We start from the raw sequence: 20,565 nt of genomic DNA on the forward strand, positions 1-20,565 counted from the left end.
CCCTCAAGAACAAGAAAACCCCCAGCCAATGGGAGTGCTATGTGGGAACGTAGGGCTAAAGGATCTTCAGATCTTCACCAAAGTGTCGCACTAAGTTTCCACCCTCACTTCCTTCAGATGAAGATGATCTCGCTAAAATCCTGCTCTTCTTGCTTGGTAAAGCTCTCAGTTCGATCCTCTGCTTTGCAGACCCACTGATTTCATGCCCACATACACCTATCAGTGGCACCTGCTGTGGGGCCTTTCATAACAGCTATGAAAAACAGAGAAGATGCAACTTTAAAGTCCCCGAGGTATCACTTCTTAGTTTTAGCACGTTGTGTACAAAGCTCAGAGAATTGTCTAAAAAGTCCTTTCTTCTTGGGGACTGAATATATTCACACTGGAAGAGTGAGAAAATAAACATGTTTATGCATTTATTATATACAATATTAAGGCACAAGTTTAAACAGCAAAGAATAAGAAATCTTTGGCTGACCAACAATATCAATATTTGCTGTGGGTGACACATAACGTTCTTCATTTTCACCCCTATGTACAAATAACCCTCCAGCTGTACAACACTGTACACCAACTTCTCTATACAACCAACGACAATAAAAAACGACAGTATTTTACAACTAGTTACCAACGTCACCTGGAATGGCTACAGCACAGTTTAGTTTCCCAAAACACAAAACAGTTCGAAGAACTGGGAAACCACCACAAACGGAGTCACACCGCTCTGCTGAGAGGGCTGATATATGGCAGTAGTACTCCACGCAAGTCCTGCTAGTGCTCAGGCTGGGGGGAGACCCGCTGGTCCTCCAGACCTTCCCTCCAGGAAATCCAGCATCTCTTAGAGTTCAACACAATTGAGGAAAATGAACCTTTGGGTTTATTTGAGCTGTCGCTTACAGCAAGAGTTGCTTACACTATAATCTCTAACGAACATTTTCCTACATGTGACCATGAATCTGCGGCAGCATCGATTGCAAACACACTTTTGGATACCAGAAACCAGAGGGACTGCAGTCTCCATGAGGAGAAGGAGGAGGGCTGTACTCTAGCTGACTTGGAAAAGCTTAGCTGAACCACTACCAACCATAACTGAAAGCCACATCACGCACATTGATCCAACACTGTTTCTGCTGAACGCCCAGCTGTCTGTCTGTACACAACTTACACAGTTACATCAAAAGAAATAATACAGCTGGTAATAAAATGTTTAGGGACTTCCAAGCACCTGTGTATCCTTATTTGTTGGAGAAAAATGATGAAATGAAATGAAATGAAATATTCACCATCATTTTACTTGTATTCCCTTGCTGTGTCTTCATCCTGGCCCATTCCTACCACAGACACGTGAGGAAGGGCCACATAGGTGGGTCAGCACAGATGCCACACATGGGCCCGGCTTTTATGCAAACACAACATTTAAATTAACTTTAGAGAAAAAAATATTTTTACAAGGCATATATTAAGCTGTGTAACATCTTCCAAGGGTTTTACACATTTGGTTTCACAATGCAAAGCTGCTAATACTCAAAACACACAGTTTGCTTGCCCGCACAACCTACCTACCACTACTTCGTTTAACAAGTGCAAAAATCAGAAAGAGGGCAACGCTGACATATGTCTAATTCTATGTACACACAAAAATAAGTGCATAGATTTAACATAGCAATTCTGATTTTTTAAAAAAAGGTATCCATCAGGCAGTATTAAGCACAAGGCTCTGGCCCCTGAAGGCTTTGAGGTTGCAAGGACTTCAGTTTTCAGAAAAGCAAAGTTTAAAGTGGCTGGTATTTTCACAATCAAGGGCTCCAATTCGATACCTACAGGAAAGGGTGGCCTTGAGCCAGCCCACGATTACTTCCAGCACCCATCATCACTTCTCCACTCTAGGCAGCTTCACATAAAATCCCATCATCCTTTTTCCCAATGCCAAATTCTTCTTAATGTCATTACGGTGCACCACAAAGTTCAGGAACTGCAAAGCCAACACAAAGATACGTCTCAGAGGAAAATTCCCCCACCAGCATGTGCAATGCATGAAGCAAACGGTATGCCATGATTAACACAGCTGGCGAGTTGGCTGTCTTACAGGTAGTCACCACCTCTTACAGAAATCGGGGACTAAGCTGAAAATGAGAAATGTTCCATCCTGGGTAAAACCAGGTGAAAAGAAGGTGCAGCTCAGCACAGAAAACAGAAGATGCTCATGTACTGCTTTGCAGTTAAACCCTTCCCAGCCTGATCCTACACCTCTTAATGTGCAGTCCCACATCAGCTTGAACTGCAGACTTGTATGCTCAAGGAAAGTAGGATTTGGCTGCAGGTATTGAAAATAAGGCAAAATCCTGTTCTTACCACAAACACACTGATTCTTCCACTACTGTGAACCAGTGCATGGTAAGAGGCATCTTCTGCTCTCACATGCAAACCCACCTTAACTCCACTAAAAACGCACCCACAGTGCACAGCCCTTCGGGGAGCTGCCAGGAGCCTCCCCCCACTTTCCCTCCTGAAACTTTCCCACCATTACAAAAGGATTGCTTCAGCGTCTTCCCCCCTCTACATTCATCCTCCATAAGAATTCCAGCCAACAACTGTTCCTACCAAAAAAAGAAGTCTCAGCAAGCTCTGAGGTTGCAAGACATGAATATTTGAACTGTAAATCCAGCTCCAAGAGCAACACTTGTCCAGCCAGGAAAGAGGCACCTGACCTGCCTGCCCAGGAAAACCACACCACACCACTTCAAACAAATACTTACAAGAACCTGCTGTGTACACCTATGGACCAATTATTCACTGAGATTAAGCAGTGAATACTTTTGAGAAATGAATTGATACTGAGGAAGATGCAAGTTTCTCCTGGGTTATTCAGAAACTCCCTCTGGCCTCAAAAGAGCTGAGATTTAGCTGCCTGTCCTGGCTGCAGGGAGGCAGGAAAACAGAGCAGCAGTGTGCACCCGGTCTGTAACTTTGCTACCTTCTCTTTACACCAGAAAATGCAGTTTCCTTTTCCCTCGACGATCCCCTTCTCATGCCACCTTCCATTTTCAACGTGCCTTTCTGCTCAGAAAACCCCAGACGTTCATTTCATCGCTCCTCTTCAGCACTCAACTTCTCGCCTGGTCCAAAGTCTCAACATATCAGATTCAAGCTTCATTTTGGGCACAAACTTCATCTTTCTTAAAACTCTCAGGGTTAGTTTTTAAGGTTGGCACACCGAGGACCATCTTGGACCTGGCTGTACACACACAAAACCCCAGAGTTTCCGTCCTCTGCTCAGATGAGGACTTCCATCATGTCTGTATCTGGAAACTCAGGCTTGTGGAGCAAGCTGCTCACTCTGCCTTTGCTGTCGGGTGGCTTTCCGTGGCTGGAGTTATCTGCTATGGAAAGAAGAAAAAATTGGTCTTCAGCTCAAATTCAACAGCAAATTGTCTGAAGAAAATATAAACCCTTTTTTGGGGGTGATGGTGGGGCATGCCTTAATTGTATGTCACAGAATCACAGAATCATCTAGGTTGGAAAGGACCTTGAAGATCATCTAGTCCAACCGTTCACCTAGCACTGACAGTTCCCAACTACAGCATATCCTGTATGTCCTACATACTATGTACAGCATATCAGTATGTATGTCCTACATACTGAAAGCAAGATTTGATCAGGAGGCTGGGAAGCTGTAATGCTGAACTCCCTGCACAATGCCAGCTGGTGTGTCGGTGTGCACAGACCCCGAGGGCAGGCACAAAGACAGTATTTAAGAGATACAGACCAAAGGACCTCTTTAGCTGCGGCCCTAGAGAGAAACAGGCATTTATGAAAGGTCTGCATCACTTTACCAAATTACTACTTGTCATCTGATCCACAGTAGCTCTCCACATGTATATTCTTATTCTGCTTCACAAACAAAATTCAGGAGTTCAAAACATCATGATGGCAGTACACAATCAGGCAGATGGTTTAATCTAAAATATATTACTTTGCCAGTGGGATGGACTAAGAGTATATATATATGGCCAATTGTCATAATGTATGATAGGGCTTGTTAGGTGTTTGTCACCATAGTTCTCAACAGTCACATTCAGGGAGAAGGAGGACTCTGATTTCTTACAAGCAGGAAAAGCTTGAAAGGCTATTTTAAAAGTACTTGCAAATAAAGTCTAATCTGGATTGCCCAAAACACAGTATTCCAGAATTTCAAGGAACTGGGTGATATTCAGCCCTATTAATGATACATGGCATGTTTTTAGACAGAAGGCTTGCTTTTGAGATGAGATGAATGCGTAGTAAACAGGCTTTTTCAAAATAATGTGTGTAAAATAAATGTCTCCCTTGCTACGGCTGCAAATCAGCAGTTTCCACCTTTCAAAAACAATTAAAATTGTATTTCTTTACCCTCTCCTCCCCCCACAATCTCCACTTTCTTTGGTTTCTCTAATTCCCCCCAGGTTTTCTTTAAAATTTAGGGAGAAAATGGTGCTTTCACTATCCATGGCTCAAACTAAAAAAAAGAGAAGGATCTGAGTATCTGAGCAGGTGTAGAATGTTTTCAAGGTGTGAAACTCTGTAATTTTATCTTTGGCAGCATGAATAATTGCATTTGTTGGGAACTCTGCCCGCCACAGGCAAGGCAGAACACAAAGCTCTGCAAAGCTGGACCAGGCAGCCTTGTGAAGTTCTCCCCCTTGATTTTAGTTCCACCTTACAAACTGTGAAGGCATCACCCCCTACTCCATCAATACCGGGGTGTCTCTGGGGATCCACTGACAGCCCTGGGGGTGCTGGCATTTCACCCTGACATGGGGATCTGGCAAAGCTCACCCAGTTTCTCGCCGGCCACTCGTGTCGCCGGGGGCCGTGGGGCTGGGCTGTGTGACGGGGTGGTGCCCAGCCGCCCACGGCCGGGGAAGGAGGCAGCAGCAGGCCAGAAGAGCTCCGTGCTTTTGTCCGTCTGGGTGCTGCTGTCTTTGCTGCCCGTCTTGGCGTGGGAGGCTGCTGGCACTGCGACGGGCATGCAGGACAAGGAGGGCAGCGGAGGGGGCAGCGAGGGGCCCGATGGGTGGTCGTGGTGCTCCTTCCCCAAGAGCAGCCCTGGAAACACACGGAGGTCAGTCACATCCTGACTCGAGTGCAAGTGCTGTTCCCACATCCCACCCCAGAGCTACAAGGTGCTGGTCTAGATATGTCTCCAGTCCTTTAGTTTGGCTTAGCTTTTCCCCTTGATGCTGCCTGTTAGCTCTTCCCTTGACATCCATATGGTACTTCCCTACAAAACAGCCTTTTCAGAGCAGCTGCCCCTTTCTGCATCCCCTTCTACATGCACATCCCAGTGGTACCTACCCCTGGCACAGCCTTGCACCTACACCTCCACACCCTCTTTCTGTGTGGCCCCAAACCACAGGCAGTCCTGCACTCATTTTCCCCTTTAGCTGCCACATCACATCATGTACTCCTACGCAAAGGGATGCTCACTCTCTTCATTAACCAGGCCTTTTTTCTAGCTCGAATTTGTTATCTACTCCCACAAAGTTGCAATCTTCTGCTTGTGTCTGGGAGGATTTCCCCCAACTATGGCTCTCCATAATCAGTGCAGAACGATTTAATATGATTAAAAATATAATTAAAATACAAGGTTAAAAAAATATTAATTCTTGACTTCAGCACAAGGAAACATGTTCTGCCCATGGAAAGTGCTCTGGAAATGAGCTGTAGGGGCAATGTGTGCTGTGGCTGAGGCACTTTTGCTAAGCTCAAGCAGAAGGATTAGGACAATGTGATGGATGAGCCAAAGCTTAACCAAAAACTGAGCTCACCGATGCTTCCCTTCCAGATCTTCTCTTCCTTCTTCTCCTCAGCTATCTGGTTGCTGGTGAGCGAGGTCTGGCGTGAATGCACACCCGTAGCAGCAGCGATGGAGGGGACAGACCGAGCCGGTCGCAGGCTGGCGCTGTCGACTTTCCCAGGGTCCTTCCGTGACCGTTGCTGAAGGACCTTGATCATGGCATCCTTCTCAATTATTTTGGCATGGAGATTCTTTATTCTGCCAAAATATAAATGCTCTGCTTACAGGAGTGTAAAAAGAATTTATATGGGCAGCAGGATGGGTCCCCAGATATGTGCCCTGCTGCTCTATCCCCTCTAGTTTTGAGTGACTTGGACAAGACTGCTGCTACCAGTTCCTGTGAAGATAACCATACACTTCAAAACAGGCAGCGTTTCTAGCTATTGAGCCAAAACTGTAAAGTCCTTTCTGCAAGGTTAACTGAATCCATTGATTGCTGTGTCTTTACCAACCCAGCAGGAGCAATAAAGGCAGTGTCCTGACCAGGCTGCAGACTGCTACCTTCACCAGAATACAAACACACAGGCAATTTCTACCTTCATAATATATCGGAGCCAAATGTGGAAACCCTGTTTTGGCAGGCTGAGTTAGCCCCATGATTCAGGTCTGTCATCAGTTGGAGTAAAGACCTGCTGAAGCGAGCAGAAAGGTTCCCTTCAGTTTCTCTAACGGCTGCGTTGGGCTCTTGTTTCTTCCTCACTGCTGCAGAAATGATCAGCACATGGTGTACAGAGCCAAGCAAAGCTCGCTACTTCTCTCATACAGACCCCAAAGACTCTCAAATCACAAAACCCCAGGATTATCTGAGACTTTTCTCCAAGAATGATTAACACCAAATCATACTGAAAGACTACAAAACCACATTTTTAAAAAAATAATTGCACATGTACAATATGACAGCCAGATGATTATAGCTTGAATGTGATGTACAACATATAGTCCAATGCAGCTGCATTTTGTGAAGCAATGAAAGCTAAAAATGCCACATCTGGAAAACCTATACGTACAGAGAGATAGCTAGTAACTTCATGTTGGCATTAGTTTTCACAATCAGATGTCTAATTTGCAATGAAAACACAAGATCCTAATCTATCTTTAATGAAGCCAATGGCAAAACTCCATTACTTCACTGGAAGCAGGATTAGCTTGCATCTGTGAGTAGAAAACAAACCCCAAACTCAGCAAAAACAATCACTGGTATTTTCCACAAGCAACAAATACACCTTTTTATAAAAGTGTCTGCAGACTGGTGTTCTTGTGGGGAAGCCAACATCAAAAAACAGATTTTAAATAGTTTTTCAGGAAAAACTTAGGGGAATATACAAACTTTCTCAAGGGATTTTTACTTATTAAAAGGTCACTTTTCACCAGGGAAAAAGTCTGGATTAAAAATACTGCCCAGGTCTAATGCTCATTGAACTACACAGCCACATGTCCACTTGTGTGCTGAAAATGGGAAGTATCTCCAACAATTACTATTAATCTTGTATCCAAAGAAGTTTATTTATGACCAGATACTCCTGTTTCCAGAGTGGGATTTTCACCGAGATTAAATAAGCACTGAGCTACCTCGCATGCCAACCTACTTCTAATAGTGGAACAGTCTCTGTTTTCCAAGCAGATTGTTTTTGGCACAGAGGTTTTACAGGAAGGTAGGGATGAATTTATCTAACAACAGCAACTCTTTAATCTCTGTTTTAATGCTGAAGAACAAAATTAAGTCAAAGCGAAGCTAAGCCCATCCTTTCCAGGCCTGCATGAAGGAACAGAAGGTCATCCTGGTTTATCTGAACCCAGCCCAAACACCATGACAAGCAGGTACGGCCCCTTACGTGTACTCCATGTCCTGGCAACGCCGGTTGGCTTGCACGATCTGCTCCTCCTCCTGCCAGCCCCGCACCTCCAGTGCGCTCTCGCCGTAGCTGCCGTTGCGTGAGTGGCTCGGGGCCGAGGCATCCCTAGCAAAGCAGTTCAACACAGTGAGTCGGGCTCCTGAGACCACAAGGGTGGCTTTTGCAAGTGAGATTGGCACTCACAAAGAAAACCCCAAACCCATGTTCGAAGTGCAAGCCAGCAATGTTTCCCTGTCAAGTGGATGGCCATCTGGCACTGGGTCATCTTGCTGGGGGCTACTCTTAGCTTGGGTTTAGTCATTAACACCATTAATTAACTGGGCTGATGGAACAGCCGAGAGCACGCTGAAATCACGGGTGACACCCACGGGGCTAACAAGGATCCTGAAAGACAGGGTCAGACATCAGAGGGACTCACTCCCTGTGGAAATGGTCCCAAGTCAACAAGACTACATCGCAAACAAGAAACAAAATTGTACCCTTTCAAAGGTGAAAAATAGCACAGGAATTGCTACCTAGACTAGAGTGCAAAAGAAAGGGATCATTCTGAGCCATGCACTTAACCACATTTCAAAGGGAAATCTCATTTTCGGACATTTCCATGAGATTTGGCTTCTAAGAAACTGGGGCAAGAAGTTTATTATCCCGTCCTCCTCACTGCAAAGCTGGAAAGCCTCACTGCAGTGTCCTGTGTGGTTTTGGGCTCCATACTTTGACACAGACAAACTGGAGGCAGTCCAGGCAAATGTAATGGGAATGGGAAGGAATTTAGACGAGGACATGTGAGGAATGGATTAAGGAAGTAAATTAGTTCAGGCCAGGGAAGATACATCAGGGGATATCTGTCTTCTAGTATTTACAAGGCTGTTACAAGGTCAACAGTGATCTGTTGTTCATCATGTACACCTGGGAAGGACAAGAATTGATTGAGGTAATTTGCAGTAAAGAGGTTTAGCTTTAGCTATCAGGAAAACCTTTTTAAGTTGAAGCGTAACGAAGCAGTGAAACAGGGGGCTTAGGCCACAAAATTTTCCTTGTTACAGGTTTTTAAAACTAGGTTAGACAACCATGTTGCAGACTGTGGGATGGATACAGCCATAGACCAACAGTCCCTGCTTGCTCCATTGGTGCACTGGGGAGTTGTCTTACCTATGCTATGCAATTTGGCAGCCTGGGACTTTGCTGTTAAGAGTATTGCTTGAGTCTAGTGCCTGGATTTGATAAAATTTTGGATCTGGTCAGAAGTGTAAATCCTGTCTTAACCGTCTACTGTATCTCACTGGCATGACACCATGGAGAGGAACATTAATCCTGGTGGTGCGACTCAGCAGGGAAAGGCAAGCAAAATCCAGCCTTAAGAAAATACCCATTCCTTATTATTCCCCCATGCTTTCAACAGTGATGAGAGCTGCCTGCTTGCAGCAACATCTTACCTTTCTGTTGCAGCTGTGGCTGCAGCATTCATCGCAAAGTGCCTGATCGTGCTCTCCTCCAGGTACTTCTGCTCCCACTTGGTCATGTCAGCTTCCAGGGCCAGGATTCTCTCCTCCTTCTCCCGCACCAGCTCCATCAGGGCTGGGGCATTGTGCTCCGGGAGGCTGCTTGCCTGGTAGCTGCCCTGCCTCTGCCGATGGAAACAGCAACAGATATTCACTCTCTGCCAAGTATGGGATCTGATCTTATTTACCCACTTCTCTGGAGCATGCAAAGACACCCCATGTCTTTTGACAAGGGCGGGTGAAAACCCCAGGCTAGACCCCTAAGGTTGCAGGAGGACAAGGCAGGCTGACCATATGTGCAATCCCAACACACACTTCTCCGGACCATGCTGACAGAAGTAGGGATCTGGCTGCTCCCTGGATGTGCAGGGATTTCATGAGCTACCTCAAGACAAGGGAAAAAAATAGGAAAAAAAAGTGGTAGGAAAAAGAAGCAATGAAGCTTTAAAAGATATTCTCCTTGCTGGGATTTCATCACATGGCTGGGCAGTGCTCAGTATGCACAGACAGTTATTAACAAAGGGTTTATATATAAAAGCAGGAAAAAAAGTGGTATATAACCTAGCTACATGTAACCTATTTAAAAGAGCAGCTGGGAAAATACTCTTGACATGGATTTATGCCTGTCTCTTCTAGAACATTAGTTATCACGTGTCCTCAGGAAATGCTTTCTGTGGTGCAGCAGGTAACTTTTTGACTGGTGGGGAAGAAGATACCCAGGCACTGTGAGGTGGTTCCCATGGGATGCTGACAAGCAGCAATGGATGCATGACCCTTTGCATCTATGGTGCAAGGAAGTCACTTATACAGGCAGGATTTATTCCACCCAGTTACAGGCACTTAATTAAGGCACCTAAGCAGCATGGGTAGCTGCCTCAAGCTCTTCTCACTGCTGGTGAGAGGAAGATGGAGATCTGGTCCTAAGCTCAGCAGAGCCTGGGTGGGATGAACTCATACCAAGGGGAAAGGCATGAAGCTCTGGGAGAACTCAGTAGAAGTACATATTTTTTCCAATAAAAAATGCAAGAGATTTGTTACACACCATGGTGCACAGTAGTGTGTTAAAGGGGAAACCGTGTCTCGGGAGCAGCGGTTTCTCATCTGTGCTATACCACAAACTTCCATCAGCAAAGCTGTACCATCACACTGCAAAGAAGGGCTGAAGCAAACGTTTCCATTTTCCAAACCACATTTCCTCCTCTAGCACTGATCTCCTGCTTATGGGAAACTAGAGATACCAGGGGAGGGCTGCAGGCTTTGTCTTTGGTGCAGTAACAATGTGTTTGGAAGCTGCTTTCTGGAGCAGTCCTTAGGAGCAACGGTGTGACTCTGCCTCTGCAAAAAATAGCACTTACACTTCAAATATTGTCAAATCTCTGGCAGGAATGTAAGAGTCTGGAAGCATGGTCCTGGTCTGTAAACAGAATCTTGGGACATCACGGGTGCCTGTCTTCTGAGTCAAAGCCTCTGCCAGCCCTGCACGCTCAGCCTGCAATGCTAAGTCAAAGGGATTTTTTTTTTGGTCCCAGCTCATGCGTCAGCAATAATGAAGATCTGCCATTTGGACTCGGTTACCAACAAGCCAGAAACAGAACAGATTCTGGCTCGTGGTCTCCTTGTGAGCTGCATCTCTTCTGCTGACTCCGGAAAAATGGAGAAAAAAGCTCTTATTTTCGTGACCAGAAAATGTTTCAGTAGATACAACTTTGATAACTCAGAGAAGACAGCTCTAAATTAAAAAAATTGGGGCATATTGATGCAACATGCTTCATTGCAGCACTGTGGCTCATAAAACAAAAAGTATAAATAACCATAGTAAAAAATATCCCAAAGTCTCCTCTCAAAGATGATAGGTGAGACATGAAGTTAGAGTATCTTTCTTCTTAAAACTTACTAGAATGAACTGGTGCAGGCATTTGAGAACTATAGGAACCCAAAATCCAATTGCTAATTACAGTGCCAAAAAAAAAAAGAATTATAATGAAGCAATCTATAAGTTACAAAGGAATTTTCTGCCAAAATGAACAGATGTACCCTGAACTCCCAAGACAAGGACTTCAACGACAGTCCATCCCAGTTACTTAATATATCAATTTGTCCCTGTATTCCAGCTCAGAGAACAAAACCTTTCCTAGTTCTAGTTTTATCTTCACTTGAACTTTAACAGTATTTTTTTCAAATGTTCTTTAATTTACACCAGCATTAACCTGTCATACCCCATGTAATTTCTTTGTTAAACTGATGAGAGAAGGCTAAGGGGCAACTGAGAAGAGCTACTGGAAGAAGACAGGAACAGCAAGCCCATGGCGGACAGGGCAAGAAACACTTAATGCACTTACACAGCACCAAGGAATAGCCAAGATGCATGGGAAGGGTCTCCAGAGATCATCAGTGAGAGTGATGCTGTTGGAGGGGTGCTGGGGGAATCTGCCCTGCCCTGGGGCTGCCAGCAAGAAGGGGATGCACTCAGGTCTGGACACTGCATGACTGCGAACCGCTGATACTGCCTGTAGAGCTACTTCCCAATCGCATGCTGCCGGCAGGATCAACCCCTCTGCTTTCTGGCAGCACAAGCCCTGTGTAACAGCTGCTTTGGTCTCCACTAATGGCTCATAAATAAGGAAGGGTTATGGTAGCAGCAGATGCATACGTTGACAGAGATACGAGTGAGCCCTTCAAGAGTTACAAGCACGTCATGCTTTGCTTATGTTGCTGGTTTTTCCCCAAACAGTGGTTTGATACACTTAGTACATCTGCATGTTCTCCTCTGGAGCCAATGTCCGTGTATTTGGCACTTGGTGCTGGCTATAGCCTGGAAATTTTCCCTGCAACCTCCTTGTGCTTTTTTTTTTTTTCATTTTCCAGGTCCCCTGGACTATGGGACTTGGGAACGGAGGAGGAATAACAAAGGAATAACTGTGTATAAAATACAAGCATAACACTATCCCTCCAAGGACACAGGGCTGCCAAAAAACAAGGGGATGTACACAGAAATGCAAAGCTACACTTCTAGTCCATTCTGGACTGGACTGATGCTTAAATATTTATTGTCTGAACATGACACCATCTGTCTCCAGATCTGCGATGGGGAGAGGTTTCTCTGAACTGTGTACATCAGCTTTGCCCAGAACAAATACAGGCCAAGCTCTTGCTCCCGACAAATCTTGTATCATCCCATGTTGCTTTTGCAATGAAAGATCAGCCAAAATCTGTGGGCTAAATCTCATGCCCACATGCACCACACCTTTCCTATCCTCCACCAGTGTGGAGCTGATCTTGCATAATCTGTGATGGCTGGAGAGAAATCTGGTAGGATGGTTTCCCCCAGCAGGTGTTGGGGAACACATGGGGGCCTGCCTGTCCTTGGGCAGGGGAACCAGGACCTCCCAGCCACACAGGAGGCAGGGCTTGGCTGGGTCCAGCAGCCCCACTGTGGAGCTCCCCCATCCTCCACTGAAGATCAGGAGTTAGAATCACAGAGTGGTTTTGGTTGGAAGGGACCTTCAAAGATCACCTAAGTCCATCCCCTCTGTCGTGAGCAAGGACAGCTTCCACTAGATCAGGTGGCTCAAAGCCCCGCCCAACCTGGCCTTGAACACTGCCAATGATGGAACACCCACGACCCCATCCAAAGGAAAAGCTCAGGTCCAACGACCTGACCCCAAAAGCAGGGTGGCACCTGACAGGGCTGCAAGCAACTGTCCCTCTTTAAAAGCAACGCCAAAGGCCCCATGCTGGGGTCCCACACAGACCACCCCGTCCTCACCTGCTGCATCCTCAGTGAGTCCAGCTCCCGCTCCAGGCGCGTGCGCAGCCGCCGCTCCATCTGCTCCCTCTTCTCACAGGCCGCCTGCAGCTGCGTCAGCGCCTGCTGCAGCTTCTCCACCTTCTCCACATAGGCCTGCTTCCTGCGCAGCTGTGGGGGACAGGGGCTCAGCAGTGCTGTGGGCATTGTACCCCCACCCTGGGCCACCGGGACCCCCACGCACTTGCAGGCACACACTGGGCTCGAGCACAGCTTTGGCCGTTTGCTTCAAAGAGCCTCTCCAGGGGAAGAATGGTGCCCCTTTGATGGGCAAGGAAAGGGCACGGCAGGCATTGCTGGGGCAGCTCTACTACCCCTTTCAGAGGGAATGCTGCCCAGATCTTCCACCCATTGGGGATCTGCTAGCCATGAACTCCAACGGCCATTTCTAAGCAAGAGCCACCATGTTGGTGGATACTCTTTGGGCAAGCACACAGGCTGGCCTCAGCTAAGAGGAATCACGGTGGGTCTTATCGACTGGTGACATCTGGCACATTGTCTGCACTGAAACAGTCTTTTTTTCAACCCTGCGTACCTGTTCAATGCAGGTGGAACAAACGAAGTACTAGCAGCCAGAAGCACTCCACCTCTGTCTGGCTCATGGGCTTGGCCATGCCAATCTATAGATGTGCTGGCAACTAAAGCCAGACATTCCTGATGTATATAATGCAAATACTGAAGGGCTAAACATGACACAAGGATTTTGCAATACAAGGTTTTAAGGCCAGAGGTTGCTCAAGCAGCATACACCAACAGGAATTTTCAAGTGGACTGCAGATGTTCGGGTGCTTAGCGGCTATCCCCACTTCTTCTGGCCACCAGGCTCTCAGTGACACCACAGGGTATCGCGATCAGGGCTCATGGTAGGACTTGGCAGGCTTGAGAGCCCTCGGGGAGAGAAGGCTGCAGACAACAGACATGCTGGGCATCAGCTGCACCGGGCACTGGGATGGGCAGCAAAGCCTGTGCTGAAACCTGACTACCAGCCAAAATCTGGCACTGAGAAGGGGAGAGCTCACGGGAGACAGGCACATCTGGGTGTCTGTGAGCTGTTCATCACCCCTGGGGAGCATCGAAGCTGACCCAAAAACTCGCCGATGGGGCTGCAGCAGCGGGGTCTGCCTCCTCACCCTATGAGCTGCAGTCCCAAGCTCAGGAAAACTAGTTCTCCTCTTCTCCCCCAACCTTTTGTCATGAATTTTCTCTTCACAAGCATGAATAAACTTACCTTTCTAAAGATATCTGCCTTGTACTAGAGAGAGCAACAGCATACACAAACTGAAGCTTCAATCCCCAAAATACCTCAATGAACCCCAAAAGATCCCAAAACACTCTTGACCTAATCCCCTGACTCGGAAAGGGTGAACTGGCTTGAATGTTGGATCACACTTTGCCAAATCTCAGTTGGACCCCATCTACAGCCTGGGGATTAATGGGGGATGATTGAGGTCATTGCCATTATCACTAAGATCCTCTTTAGGACTTCCAGTCTCCCTCATTTATTTGTACACTTGTTTGAGACCTGAAATTTTTCAGAAGCAAAACAGGAGGCAGAAAAACACATTAACTCCAGTCAACACTGGGGAACTAGATAAATAAGAGAGGCTGGAGAGGTGCTGTGAGCTGGCGAGACCAAGGCCAAAATGATATCCTAGTGCCTACCTCTTTTTTAAGTACTTAAATCGCTATTGAAATTAACTGCAATGCGAGCTATGATATAGGAGCTATAGTCACAAAATACCTGTGTCTGAATATCTAGGGGTTGTAGTGAGAAGTTTGCTGCCTTGTTCCTGGGAGTGTGGAGCAAATAAACACCAGTGCTGGGTCCCCCAGCTCCATGGGACTTCCCTTCACTCAGAGTCCTCTGCTTAGGCCAGGACTACAATGCTGCAAATGTTTGGTTTTTTAGTTGTGTGATGCTGGATTTAACTAGGTTCCCTCCCACTGATTACAATGATAATAAAATAACTTTTTCTTGAAATGGCTCTTCTGCTACCCTAAATCCATCCATCCATGTCATGGGTGAAGTAAAATACAGGCTTGCTCACAGCAAAAGCAAAGCTTGGCCTAAACAATCCTTCCCAGACAGAGCCAACAACTGGCAGCATGACCTCCCTAGCCCTGCCATAATACAGGCCAACGCTTATGGCTGCCGGGGCTTTCCATGAAAATTAATGAGATTATAATCCCCACTAGTCTCTGGCAGCAGCACGAAGATTGCATTCCTGGGGAGTGCAGGACTTGGCAAGACAGACACAGCGGTGCCTTCTTGCTGAATGTGCTATTTTGGCAGTAGGAAGGTGCCTGTGCCACCCCCCAGCCACACCAGTGTCAAACAGAGAGGGGAAAGGGCTCCCCCGGGGTCCCTCTTTGAAAGAGACCTCAACTGCACCCCCATGTCCTGCCAGATGCTGGAGGCTCCATCCATATCACAGCAGTCAGATTTTAGCTTTGCAGAAGCCTTCTAAAGCCCAGGGTTCACACACTCACACATGAGTGCACCTCTGCCCATGTGGGTGAGGCAATGCACACGTGTCCGCTGCCTTAGAAAACAATTTTATTGAAGATATGCAACAAGACAGTTCCCACATTCATAAATTTATAGAAAGGTTCTTGAGCCAATTCTGACTTTTCTATCCTGCCTGTAGATTCATAAAGAAAAAATTCACCCACACATTTAAAAAATGAAGTACAAAATGTTGTCATTTAAATTAATGGGCTTGCCAGTGCAGTATGCATCTGTAAGGGAGGGGTACTGCAATCAGAAATACATGATACTAAGCTCCACTACCTCACAGGCACACAGACCTGAAAAAAAGATGGATGGCACCTGGAGAGGTACCAGTCCATGCTCCTGCTGAAAGGTAGGATCAACTCTACCTAAAACCTGGTGCCTGTCTGTATAATCAGTTTACAAAACCCTCCAGTGGTAGGGACTCCACAACCTCCCCCTGCAAACTACTTCACGGCTTATTTTCCTTTACTGCCAGAAAACTTTTACCCTAATGCCTAATCTGTCTTACTCTTATGCAATTTAAGCAAATTACTTCTTGTTCTGTTTCCAAATTGTGATCTACTAGAGCAAGAAGCATTTAATGAAACAATTCACATATTCACCAGATCAGCAAACTTGCCTGAACACTGCCCTTGTCCCAGGGATTAGGAAAATAAAGATGAAGACGAGCTAAGTCTAAAAGGGTATGATCCAAGCAAATAAATCTGTAAAGATGAGTGGGTCTTGGAAAAATATCTGCACTAGGAACATAACTCCAGTTTGAGATAATAGAGTTTGTATTTATTCTATAGACATGAGATTTGAGTTAAAGACTGTAAGAGATGGAGAATCTACTTCACCCTAAGTAGGTTGTTTCAGTGTTAATTACTCTAACTCTTTATTTCCAGCCTGATTTGCTCAGCTTCAGCCCCTAAACTCTGCATCTCATTATTTCTTCTTATGTTAAAGAGTAACGTTTAATCTGGCTGACAGGAATCCCTTCTTCAAGTTCATGAGCACAGACTGGAGCTCAGCCACCTCTTCACTTTAACTGTTCACAGTAAAGAACAGCTTCTGGGCCCCAAATAAATTCTACAGCTGTTTTCTGAAGCCTCTCTAATTATTCAGTCTTCTATCTAAAGCGTGGACCAAACACACAATTCCAGCATCAGCAGTCTCCTAAATGACATGTGGTGATAATACCACCTACATGTTTTTGAATTAAATCCTCCTGCTAGCAGGTACTCAGGATAATGTAGATTTACATAGCACACTACCTTATGTTAATTCAACTGAGTAGCTACTGCCTATTTCTCAAGTCTTGATTTAAAAACATTTTAAACTTAATTGCGTTCTGGTGGTAGAAGAAATCTGCATGGATTTACAAAGCAGTGCATGAGGTAGAGCTCTATTAATAATAATAGTAATTTTCATTTGAGTGGTTCTGTGTTTCCTTGAATATATTCCAAATTATAGTAAAAATCCCTGGTTTAAGATGAAGGGTCATAACCTCAACAGTATCTGCTGCATATGTGTCAAATTGAACTCCAGAAACACCAGAGACCTGTTGAAAGGGTGCTCTGATTTAGTGATGAAACAAGGCAAAAGCCAGGGAAAGGGAGCACAGGAGCCCGGGCACATGCTGGCAGCCACAGATTAACTGCACTTCACCCGAGCTGCATGACACTGCCTTGAACAATTAAAACATGGCATCTGGGATAAAATTCATTCACACTCCCCCTAGAATGATAAAACCAGTTAAGCACTACCAGGTCATATAGGCTTTCTCAGACTGAGGGCTCTGACAGACAAACTCTGGCAAATACCCTTGCATCACCTTCACATATTGTCACCTCTGAGATCTACCGTGCCCCAGGCAGGAGGTTACCACCTCTCTAACATCTACTACACCCCGGGCAGGAGGTTAGCAGCTCTCTAGAGGGGGACATGTGTCCTCTCCTCAGCTCCACAAGTACACAATCCAGGATCCTAGCTCCTGTCCCCAGCAGAGACACATTTCTGTTGGATGACTAGACTAGAAACTGGCAACTGCACAGCTCTTAGAGATGGAGCCCTAAGGCTGCAAACTATTTACTACAATCCAGCAGGCACAGGGTGGCTTCTTATACCACCTGCCTGGAAATCTGCATTTATGCTTCTGCTGCCTTCAGTGGTGTGTGTTCAGCAAGTCAATGTTACCTGCCAATACCACACTGACAGTCTGTGGAGAAGCCAGGAGCTAAACGTATTTCTTCCCACCCGCTGTGTGATGCAGTGACTGCAGGAGCAGGTGTTGCCATCTAAAACACTCCTTTATTCAGCCACTTTGTAATTAAATGCAAACAGAAGGCAAATAGCATCAAGTGAATTAGGTAAGTTAAAGGTATGCTAGCTCCTGCAGCTACCCCACAGGGACTGCCCCTAATAAACTGGGACAGTGAGCAGGCTTTAGTCTAACAAAGGAGCAGTTAAACTTAATGTGATTCTCTTCTTGCTGCTAGGTGTATCCACCGGAGGGACTGGAGTTTTTAAAATATTTCTAAATAGGAAGTCAGAATGGTCTAATGGTCAGGAACAAAATGCAATGTCTTCAGCACTTCAGTACCTTCCATCTTCCAGACTCTAAATACCGTTAGACAGGGGATCGGTCATGCTGGATACCCTGGTAAAAAAACCATTCAAATATCACTGAGGTCACTTCACCCTTCATCATTCCAAGACAGTAACCTGCACTTAAGTTACTTGCAGGTATTTGAGATAAGACCTCTCCCTGCTCCTCACAAGACCCCTTGCATCCCTGCACCCAGTGGGGTCCTGTGGATTCACCACCAGGCCAGCCCTGGGAGGGTGCCAGTGGGAAATGAGGCACTGAAAGGGAACGGACCTGCCCAAGATCATGCCAGCAGTCTGTGCCAGAGCCTGAACCTCTCCACGTCTGCTAGGGTAGAGGTGCACCAATGGCCTTCCCCTCACCAATGACCTGCCCACTCAAATTGTAACGATTATCTTTCTTTTATTCCCCATAAAACATCCTTCCTCTTTGTTGGTCCCATGGACAGAGATTTTAGGCCCCAAAAGGTCTGTTTTGACAGTCTTGCCTGATCTGCCAGAATGCACAGACTTTCAACTTGTTATTAAACCCACACCTGCTGACTGAAGGTCCTTGAGGAACATAAAACATTGAGACTTAGAGATCTCCAACTGACAACATAGCTCTTAGTTATAGTTAAAACTGAGCATTATTTTCCACTTTGAATTTGTTTAGTTTCTGCTTCCAGCTACTCGACATTGTTCTGTATTTGCCTGTCAGTTTGAAGAGCCCTCTGTTCCTGGGATTTCTCTTCCTATGCAAATTTTCACTATCGTGCTTATAGGATCATTGTTTAAAGACCACTGGGGAGTTTTGCACAGACGGCACTTCTTGGGTCTCATGGTATGATAGGGTTTTTTTCAGCTCTCAAACAAAACCTGCAGCTCTTTGTACCTCTAAATCCTGGACAGTCTGCCTCCAGCCAGATCAGTCAGATCTTTTAAGACCACCATTTAGATGTGAAATTACCAAGCCCAGTGCTGTTGAGCACACCTCAAAAGCCTCCTGGCATTCTTTGGGGAGAAATAGGATGCACCAACATCACATGTTTGTATCACAGTCCCAAGTCTGTGAGTAGCATGCTTTCTATTTGATATTTCTGTTAAGTCCTACCATTACCTCAACAAGCAGCTAGTTGAGACTGGTGTTGCTCCTGGTTATATGTTGAAGGCTCTGGTCTCTTTTGCTTGCTTGTTTGGCTCAGTCTTGTCTAACTATGCATTTTCTCTATAAGAGGGCCTGTACATAGGAAGCATGAAGATCTACCACACCATGGCTAGAAGAGATTCAGGACTTGGATGAAGAAAGCCCTAACAGTGAGCCACTACTATCCTCAGAGCACAGAAATGTTGCGAATGCCTCACCTCCTCTTCCAGTTTGATGACCTTGGCTTGTGCGTTGTTTAGGGCCTGGTCGAGGATTTCGATGTGTCTCCGCTGGTCCTCGTTGGCAGAGCGCACAGCTGCCAGCTCCATCTCCAACTTCTCTTTCTCCTTCAAGTGCTCTTTGTCTGGAAGAGAGACAAGGACAAGAGCCACTTCAGGAGGACAGCTCACAGGCCCTGGGCCATGTGCACCAGAGATAAGCTGCCACCTCACTAGCAGCAGAGGTAGGGACATTACAACAGAGTGCTGAGACACAGCAGGAAGGGAGTTTGCACTGCCATGGCCCAGTCCCTCAATGCCCAGCCTTATGCGAGTGCCAGCACCAGAAACAAGTGGCAGCCTGGGCTGCATCTGAACTAGCAGAGCTTGTGGACCTGAGCACTGCCTCACAATTGTCCATTCTGCTGAACTACTAGCACATTCTCCAGAAAAATTTTGGCGTGCAGCAGCTACTCCCTTCCCATACAATGCCCAGGCTCTGCCTGAGAGCAGCCTATGTCAAGGACTGTTTATAGCTGCCAGCTTGAATGCTGCTGCCCTTCCCTAACGTGCAAGAAACCTCAGCCCCATGGATGTGGGCTGTGCTGTGCCTGGCCCATTTTACTTGCAAGGATAGAGAGATCATGAGATACAGAATATGTGAAGAAGCCAAACAATTCACAGATCTGTGCTGCACAGCCTGAAAACAGAAAGAGGGGAAAGCAATAAGGAAGAATAAGATAGGAGGCATCTGAATAGGCTTTCTCTGGCCATGCAGATAAAAGGAGACTGTGGGAGGCATTTCAACCTGTGGGGACCCTGAGTGAATCTCCAGTCCTGTATGACCTAAGGGTCCAGCAACCAGTGGTCCATTCCAGTTAAGCACCTTAACACATCAGGGGAGAGACTAAAACATGTAGATAACCTCTGCTGAAAAATTCTCCCTTCTTTGGATAAAAGTTAAAACAATGTTAAAAAAAAAAACCTGGCTAAAATCAGTCAGCTTTGCTCACATCTTTTTCTTCAGCAACAAATTTCAGGCCCACCATTGACTTTGCTGGCAAACTGCCTGCGGAAATAATTGGCTCCATCTACCTCTGCCCTGACAGTGCTGAGAAGCCATT

At 46.0% G+C, this 20,565-nt stretch overlaps 1 protein-coding gene across 7 annotated transcripts in view; it reads right to left on the reverse strand.

Moving 5' to 3' along the window:
* Positions 1-405: 405 nt before the first annotated feature.
* AMOTL1 (angiomotin like 1) overlaps positions 406-20,565 on the reverse strand; it is an 89,463-nt gene continuing 69,303 nt past the window's right edge. For 6 of the 7 annotated variants that reach the window (XM_074917058.1, XM_074917048.1, XM_074917066.1 and 3 more), the window contains 7 exons: positions 19,442-19,587; positions 12,955-13,104; positions 9,123-9,313; positions 7,669-7,794; positions 5,808-6,034; positions 4,816-5,085; positions 406-3,380 (listed from right to left, as the gene is read on the reverse strand). In XM_074917058.1, the coding sequence (XP_074773159.1) occupies positions 3,274-3,380; positions 4,816-5,085; positions 5,808-6,034; positions 7,669-7,794; positions 9,123-9,313; positions 12,955-13,104; positions 19,442-19,587 (1,217 nt within the window). In that variant the 3' untranslated portion in view covers positions 406-3,273. The remainder of the gene's footprint in view (positions 3,381-4,815; positions 5,086-5,807; positions 6,035-7,668; positions 7,795-9,122; positions 9,314-12,954; positions 13,105-19,441; positions 19,588-20,565) is intronic. The other variant, XM_074917076.1, reaches the window with a different exon arrangement.

This window comes from Athene noctua, chromosome 1, assembly GCF_965140245.1.
Source record: "Athene noctua chromosome 1, bAthNoc1.hap1.1, whole genome shotgun sequence".
Taxonomy (NCBI): domain Eukaryota; kingdom Metazoa; phylum Chordata; class Aves; order Strigiformes; family Strigidae; genus Athene; species Athene noctua.